The 8,613-nt window shown below is 42.6% G+C and overlaps 1 protein-coding gene across 2 annotated transcripts in view; it reads right to left on the bottom strand.

Moving 5' to 3' along the window:
- CUNH17orf78 (chromosome unknown C17orf78 homolog) overlaps window positions 1-8,613 on the bottom strand; it is a 21,071-nt gene that overhangs the window by 10,524 nt on the left and 1,934 nt on the right. For both annotated transcript variants that reach the window (XM_003795615.1, XM_023516626.1), the window contains exons 2-3: window positions 8,255-8,341; window positions 7,512-7,751 (exon numbers count right to left, since the gene is read on the bottom strand). In XM_003795615.1, coding sequence (XP_003795663.1) covers window positions 7,512-7,751; window positions 8,255-8,341 — 327 coding nt within the window. The remainder of the gene's footprint in view (window positions 1-7,511; window positions 7,752-8,254; window positions 8,342-8,613) is intronic.

Genomic DNA, 8,613 nt, shown 5'->3' with positions numbered 1-8,613 from the left:
AAAAAAAAAAAAAATAGACTTGAAAGAAGTGAAGGGATTAGCCAAGCAGATGCCAGGGAAAGTAGTGACCTGGACAGAGGGGACAGCTAGAGTAAAGGGTCTAGAGCAGAGTGTCTGGTATATGACAGTTTTAGCAAAGCAGCAAGGAGCTCTGTGAGACTGAAGTGGAGTGAGAAAGGGAAACAATTTAGGAGATGAGAATCTAGACTGATATAAGCCCATATAATTTAAGCTTTTGCAGGCCAGTTTAAAGACTTTGGTTTTTATTCTGATTGGAGTGGAGATCTGTTGCAAGGTTTTAAGCAGAGGAGTGACAGGATAGTTTTATTTTTAAAGAATCACTGGGTTGCTGTGTGCGGATGTGCTGGAGGTAGGCAAAGGTAGAGGCAGGGTAGCCTGTTGGGAGGTTGTCGCAGAAGTGCAGATGCAGAATGATGTGATTCAGATTAGCAGTGGAATTGATGAGAAGCAGGTGGATTCTGGCTATAGTCTGGGATTAACTTCACTTCCCTCCCGAGTTGACCTAATTTAATTCAGACAGTGGTTCCTGCTCCATATTGAATGGTCTCATATCACTGCTTATTAAATTAAGGCCTGTAATTTCTACTTGACCTTTTTTTCTTTCTTTCCTTTCTCCTCTTTCTTTTCTTTAAGAGACAGAGTCTATTGCCCAGGCTGGAGTGCAGTGGTGTGATCATAGCTCACTGTAGCCTCCGACACCTGGGTTTAAGCAATCCTACTGCTCCAGCCTCCCCAGTAGCTGGGTCTATAGACATATACCACCACACCTAGCTAATTTTTTTTTTTGAGGCAGAGTCTCACTATGTCACCCTGAGTAGAGTGCTGTGGCATCACAGCTCACAGCAACCTCAAACTCTTGGGCCTAAGCAATTCTCTTGCCTCAGCCTCCCAAGCAACTGGGACTACAGGTGCCTGCCACAATGCCCAGCTATTTTTTGGTTGTAGTTGTCATTGTTTGACAGGCCCAGGCTGAAAGGGAACTCGCCAGCTCTGGTATATGTGGCTAGTGCCCTTAGCTGCTGAGCTGCAGGCGCCGAGCCCACACCTAGCTAATTTTAAAAAAAAATTATTTTTAGAGACAAAGTCTTGCTCTATTGCCTGGGCTGGTCTCAAACTCCTGCCCTCAGGCAATCCTCCTGCCTTGGCCTCCCAAAGTATTGGGATAACTCGCATGAGCTACCAAGCCCAGTACCTTTTCTAAATTACTCTTCTATGTTTTAATTAAGTCTGTGTGAAAATGATAGTTCTTTACTACAGAGGCCAGTGACCACACCAGGCAATGTACATGAAATTACAGGGGAAGAGGTAGTTCCTGATTTCAGTTTTATTATTATTATTTATTTATTTATTGCAGTTTTTTGACCAGGGCTGGGTTTGAAACTGCCACACTTGGCATATGGGACTGGTGCCCTGCTCCTTGAGCCACAGGCAGTGCCCTAAAACACTGATGGAGATGCCGGGGAACAAACTGATTTCAATTTTAATCAGGAAGAGAGTGTTGGCAGAGATAAACATAACATCAACAGGTTCACAAGAAAAAACAAGGAAATTTTCAGCACAGTGCCAGTCAGTTTTTTGAAGTGATAAGGCACATATTTATGAGACCAAGGAGATGCAGATAAGCAAATCTCAATTTGGAGAAGTCGTGTAAGTTCTCTGAGTTTTAGTTTCCTTATCTGTGAGATGACTGAGATAAAATAATACTTGATCTACCTATTTCAAAGAGATGTTATAAAATTAGAAATAAAAATGAGAAAGCACGTGTGAAAACACATTACAAAACCGAATGATACCATGATTGAAAGAGGAGGGAAATGTAGTAGAACTCTGCCCTCTAGCCACAGAGATAATGCTATTTCAGTGTGGCAGGTCTTCCTGCCACCTGGGAACCACTACTTCACGTGGTTTTTTTAGACAAAATTTCACCCTTGCCCAGGCTAGAGTGCTCTGGCATCAGCCTAGCTCACAGCAACCTCAGACTCCTTGGTTCAAGTGATCTTCCTGCTTCAGGCTCCTGAGTAGCTGGGACTACAGGTGCCCACCACACCTGGTTTTGTTGTTGTTGTTGTTTTGAGACAGAGTCTCAAGCTGTCACCCTGGGTAGAGTGCCATGTCATCACAGCTCACAGCAACCTCCAGAACCCTTGGGCTTAAGCGATTCTCTTGCCTCAGCCTCCCAAGTAGCTGGGACTACAGGCGCCCACCACAATGCCTGGCTGTTTTTTGGTTGCAGTTGTCATTGTTGCTTAGCAGACCCAGGTCAGGTTCAAACCCACTACCCTAGGTATATGTGGCCAGTGCCCTTGCCAACTGAGCTGTAGGTGCCACCCATACCTGGTTAATTCTTCTGTTTTTAGAAGAGATGGGGTCTCACTTTTGCTCAGTCTTTTCTCGAATTCCTGGCCCCAAGCACTCTTCCTGCTTCAGCCTCCCAGAATGTTAGGATTACAGGTGTGACCCACTGCCTCCAACCATTACTAGCTTTTCTTTGGCTAAAGATATGAACAAGAATACCCCAATTTAAGAAGATATTACAAAATCCAAATTTATGAAATGGATAACTTAGGAGGTTGTAGTTTACAGTCCCAAAGACGGCACTGCTTTACAAAATTTCTTTTAATAGGGAATGCTAAATACCTTATATTTAAATAGAAATCTTCCCTAGAGATTATTCTGTAAGACTCAAGCAGAACCATTGAGAGGGACCATTTATGAGGCCTTACATATTGCTATTGAGTTTATGCTTTAAGATCTAATACTCAGCTTCGTATATCTAGAAATTAGTCATATTTCTCATTTGTAGCTGTAGAAAGCAAGCTGTCGAGAAACTGATTGTCAGAAGAAGTTTGATATTATTTCTTCTATATCCTACAGTTTCACATGGAGTCATCAGAGCTTAGAAATTGGATCATGCTAATCAAATTCCAAAAAGCCTAAGCCCTGTGCTAAAATGATATCTAAAAATTTTACATTAAAAAATTGTGTCCGTCAAATGATCAGATGGGACGTTTCTTCTTCTTGGTACCCTGGTCGGAAGATATTAGGTTGTGAATCTAATGCATAATTGGAAAGTTTGTTGATTAAAATAGAATCTGAGCAATAGGATCTAGATGGTGTAAACTGTATCACAAGTGATAAAGACCTGATGTGGCCAGGCAGACACCTGACATCACTACAGTTGGGGAGACAGAGAGGGGAAGATTGCTTGAGGCCAGGAATTCAGACTACCCTGGGCAACATAGTGAGACCCTGTCTCTGTAGAGAATGTAAAAAATTACCTGGGCATGGTTGTAGGCACCTATAGTCCTAGCTGCTCAGGAGGCAAAGGTAGGGGGATCACTTAAGCCCAGGAGTCAGAGGATACAGTGACCTTGTACCACTGCACTCCATCCAGCCTGGGCAACAGAGTGAGACCTGCCTCTAAAAAGAAAGAAGGAAGGAAAGAGCGAGGGAGGGAAGACCTAATGAGTCATTTTTCTATACTGGAAAGAAATTTCAAAATATTTGTAATAGAGGGTCTTTTCCCTGGCCAAATTCCATAAACAGTAAGAAATAATACCCACCTAACTTTTCACTATGTTCCCCATCATTTCCGGTGACCATCTGTGTTGCAGAACATTTTCATCCTCACAGCTTCCAATTTCTACTTTACTCTGAGTACATTTTCATGAGCTGACTTCTGTTTCTGGGACATGTCCTATGGCGACTGTCTCATTCATAGTGTGATAGTTTAGGCCAGGTACAGTGGCTCACGCCTGTAATCCTAGCACTCTGGGAGGCCAAGGCAGGTGGATTGCCTGAACTCAAGAGCTTGAGTCCGGCCTGAGCTGGAGTGAGACCCCTGTCTCTAAAAAATAGTCAGGCGGTGTGATGGGTGCCTGTAGTCCCAGCTACTTGGGAGGCTGAGGCAAGAGAATCACTTAAAGCCCGGGAGTTTGAGGTTGTTGTGAGCTGTGAAGCCATGGCACTGTACCGATGGTGACATAGTGAGACTATCTCAAAACAAAACAAAACAAAACAAAAACAAAAAACAGTGTGATAATTTCAGGGGATGTCTATTTTTGACTTCGTAAATTTGACCACTTACCTATTTTTTTCCTATCCCATTTGGGGTTTGTCACATCCTGGTACTCAGTATAAGTTTAAATTCAGAATAGGCAGTTTCCAACTTATAAAAGGGGTTATATCTCAAAAGTCCATTTGTAAATTAGTTTTTGGGAATTTATCATTGTGGTTTCATAGAAATATATGGTGAATGGTTACTAGGTCTCCAGACTAATTCATAAACATCCATTTAGTGTCTTTGTATGGCTTAAATAGTACAGGGTAGTAGCTTAAGTTCTAGATGTGGGGACCAACCACCATGCCATGAAGGAAGGAGGAAGAGTGTCTTCCTTATTTCCTGGGAGGGTAACTAAAGGCAATTTTTAAAATTGGGTCAGGTTGATCTTTGGCATCTCTCCTTTTCCTTAACCTCTCAGTTTTCCTTGTCCCCAGTTTCTAAGAGCTGATGTCCTTAATTACCCTGAGTCCCACAATGCATACCACAATGCTCAGATGGCTCACTCTGCTCAGATGGCTCTAGACTCCAAAATAACTTAAGTCCACTATACTCTGTCACAAGTGCCACTAACTCAACCAGGCTGTCATAGCTTACAAGGAAAACAATTTGATTGAATTAAAATTTGCATTAATATTGAGTGGCTGAAAGCCCAAAATCTTGCCAGAAGTCTTTTGAGTTTTTAAGAATTTTTTCGGCTCAGCACCTGTGGCTCAAGTGGCTAAGGCGCCAGCCACATACACCTAAGGTGGCAGGTTTGAATCCAGCCTGGCCTGCCAAAACCAACAATGACGGCTGCAACCAAAAAATAGCTGGGTGTTGTGACGAGTGCCTGTGGTTCTAGCTACTTGGGAGGCTGAGGCAGGAGACTCGCTTGAGCCCAGGAGTTGGACGTTGCTGTGAGCTGTGATGCCACAGCACTCTACCCAGGGGGGTAGCTTGAGGCTCTGTCTCAAAAAAAAAAAAAGATTTTTTTCCTACAGATATCATTACTTTGGAATTTTAAAAAGGATAAAAAAGTGAATTTTTCTTTCTTTCTTCCTTTCTTTTTTTTTTTTTTGACACAGAGTCTTACTCTGTTGTCCTGGGTAAAGTGCCATGGCAACCACAAACTCCTGGGCTTGAGCAATCCTCTTGCCTCAGCCTCCTGAGTAGCTAGGTATGTGCCACTATGCCGGGCTAATTTTTCTGTTTTTCAGTGGAGACACGGTCTCATTCTTGCTCAGGCTGGTCTTGAATTCAAAGTGAGCTCAGACAATCTACCCCCCTTGGCCTCCCCGAATGCTAGGATTACAGGTGTGAGCCACTGCACCCAGCCAATAATGAAGTGAATTAAACATTCAGGACATGTGAGAATGTATAATTTGCTATACCCAGGCCACATCCTGAGAGCATATCCACTTGATTTCCCAATCTCTAGTCTATTTTTTGAAGTTTTTCCCACATTGCCTAGGCGGTATGGGGGAATAGGACTTTTCACAATATGGGTAGGAATGCAAAATGGAACTACATCTATGAAGGGTAATTTAGTGATATGTATCAAACCTTTGACACAGCAGTCCTGTTCTTGGAATTTATCTTATTAATAAACTGCATATGTATAAGAAGAATATGTAAGGTCATTGTAGCATTGTTTGTATTTGCATAAGATTGGAAACTACCAAAATATCTGTCAGTAAAGGAATAGTTGAATAAATTATAGCCACACAATGGAATACTGTGCAACTGTTAAAAAGAATGAGGCAGGCCGAGGAAGATGGCTCGCACCCGTAATCCTAGCACTTTGGAAGGTCGAGGCAGGAGGATTGCTTGAGGCTAGGAGTCTTTTGGACTAGCCTGAGCAAGAGCAAGACTCATCTCTACAAAAAAAAAAAAGATAAAAACTAACCAAGCTGGGTGGCGCCTGTGGCTCAAAGGAGTAGGGCGCTGGCCCCATATGTTGGAGGTGGCAGGTTCAAACCCAGCCCTGGCCAAAAACTGTAGAAAACAAAAAAACAACTAAAAACTAACCAACCAGGAGGATCTCTTGAGCCCAAGAATTTGAGGTTGCGGTGAGCTATGATGATAACAGTGCAGTCTAGCCTGGGTAACAGAGCAAGACCCTGTGTCAAAATAAATAAACAAATAAATAAAAAATAAGGCTGGCAGATATATACAGATTGATATGAAACAACCTATAAGATATATCACTAAGTGGAAGAAACATGTATAGAATAACGTATATGGTATGCCATCATTTATGTTTTTAAGATTTGTATATTGGCATGTGCTCAGAATATTTCTGGAAGGGTGGCGCCTGTGGCTCAAAGGAGTAAGGCGCCAGCCCCATATGATGGAGGTGGCGGGTTCAAACCCAGCCCCAGCCAAAAAAACCTGCAAAAACAACAACAACAACAACAAAAGTTGTTAAAAAAAAAAAAAAAAGATTATTTCTGGAAGGAAATAGAGTAAGTTGGGAATAATGGTTCTCTCAGGATAAAGAACTTGAGGATTGAGAGATAGTAGGAGAAAGACTTACTTTTTCACTATAAATCTGTGCTGTTTGAACATTTTACTGTGTACGTTCAAAATAAAGAAAATTCCAGGCTGGGCTCAGTGGCTCATGCCTATAATCCTAAAACTCTGGGAGGCCACGGCAAAGTGGATAGCCTGAGCTCAGGAATTTGAGACCAGCCTGAGCAAAGCGAGACCTGGTCTCTATTAAAAATAGGAAAAGTAGCCAGGTGTTGGGCGCCTATAATCCCAGATTGGGAGGCTGAGGCAAGAGGATCACTTGAGGGTAGGAGTTTGAGGTTGCTGGGAGCTATGACACCGGAGTACTCAACCCCAGGGCAACTAAGTGAGACCTTGTCTCAAAAAACACCCCAAAGCACAAAGTAAAGAAAAAAACTGGCTCGGCAGCTGTGGCTTAAGCGGTTAAGGCGCCAGCCACATACACCTGAGCTGGCAGGTTTGAATCCAGCCTAGGCCTGCCAAATAACAATGACGGCTGCAATCAAAAAATAGCCGGGTGTTGTGGCGGGTGCCTCCCAACTACTTGGGAGGCAGAGGCAGGAGAATCACTTGAGCCCAGGAGTTGGAGGTTGCTGTGAGCTGTGATGCCACAGCACTCTACGCAGGGCAACAGCTTGAGGCTCTGTCTCAAAAAAAAGAAAAAAAAAACTATCAATTCAACACCCATCAAAAATGGAGATCATCCTTAGCATTGTAGTAAAAAGAAAAGAAGAAATGGCAACCACATGAAAATCACAGCATATCAGGGCTAGAAGGGGCCTTAGAGACTAGAAAACTGATTCTCAAAGAGAACATAATTTGTCCCAGGGGAGAATAATCCATTTCCTTGTGGCTTTAGCTGCTAATAAGCTCTAGCTGGCTTCAAGGAAGTCAGCTGAAAGCTAATGCCTGTCTCCATCTCCTTTTCCAATCTCACCTTTGCCTGTTAGAAGAGATCTTGTTGGAAACTCGAATGTAGGGGTTAGTTGACAGCTTGAGGAGGCAGAGCTGTTTCTGTGGGGAACAGCAATGATCTTCAGGTTCTTAAGAATATGCTTGACCTTTGACTTTCTCACCAAATACACGCGGTTGATTTTCACTTTGCTCCCAGAGCCAAAGCACTGCAGGGTAGCCACAGTCTGATTTTGGATGAATGTTTTGGTTTCTGTGTGAGTTTCTAGAAGGAGAAAAACCAAACAGAAAAATGAAACTGATTCTTAATTGGAAGGGTGCGTTCTGTTCCCGACCCCTGTTAAACTCCATTACTACATGTTTTTCCTCTTTTCAGTTTACTTTTTCCTTAGTGTATGTTCATGGTACTAAATATACAAGTCTTGCCTTTCTTTCCTCCTGTCATAGGTGTCATGAAGATAGGCAAAAGTCAGTAAATTTACAGTAAATTCAGCACAGAGAAATGTTCATAGATTGTTTTCTTTAATGCACAGGATTAGATGTAGCCTCTTTTTCTTTCTTTATCCCCATTTTTTTTATTTATACAGGCGTGCCTTAGGTAATAGTTAATTTAAAAATTGGTTTTCAAAAAGCCTCCTGGGGGAGATACAAATCTTTAAAATAGGATATTTGAGATCTGGACTAGGAAGCAAGGAGAAAAGATATCTTTTAAAGGTGAAATATTCTTGGAATGACAATGTGACTTTCCAGGAAGGGCCCGTTCCCTACCTTGCATTAGCAAATCCCTGATGCTTCGTACATCCTTTGGGAAGTGCCCAGGCAGCTGTTCCACTTGGCAACTGCTATCTCTGACATCTGGTGGGGAGCAGGGGGTGAAGGTCAGAATTTACTGGGTACTTACTTTTAGAATTCTGGGCACTGGAGGGGAAGATAACAATAGAATGCATTTCCTGCTTGTAAAACTTGCAACTGAGGAGATCAAACACTCTTTATTTTTATTTATTTGCAGTTTTTGGCTGGGGCCGGGTTTGAACCCGCCACCTCCGGTATATGGGGCTGGCGCCCTACTCCTTGAGCCACAGGTGCCACCCCAAACACTCTTTAAAAAGACTTTAAAAGTCACAGTC

The sequence above is a fragment of the Otolemur garnettii genome, unplaced genomic scaffold (genome assembly GCF_000181295.1).
Source record: "Otolemur garnettii isolate 467f Iridium unplaced genomic scaffold, OtoGar3 scaffold00094, whole genome shotgun sequence".
In the NCBI taxonomy this organism is placed as follows: domain Eukaryota; kingdom Metazoa; phylum Chordata; class Mammalia; order Primates; family Galagidae; genus Otolemur; species Otolemur garnettii.
Note: the sequence above shows the minus strand (reverse complement) of the source record. Positions and strands in the feature narration are given on the sequence as shown.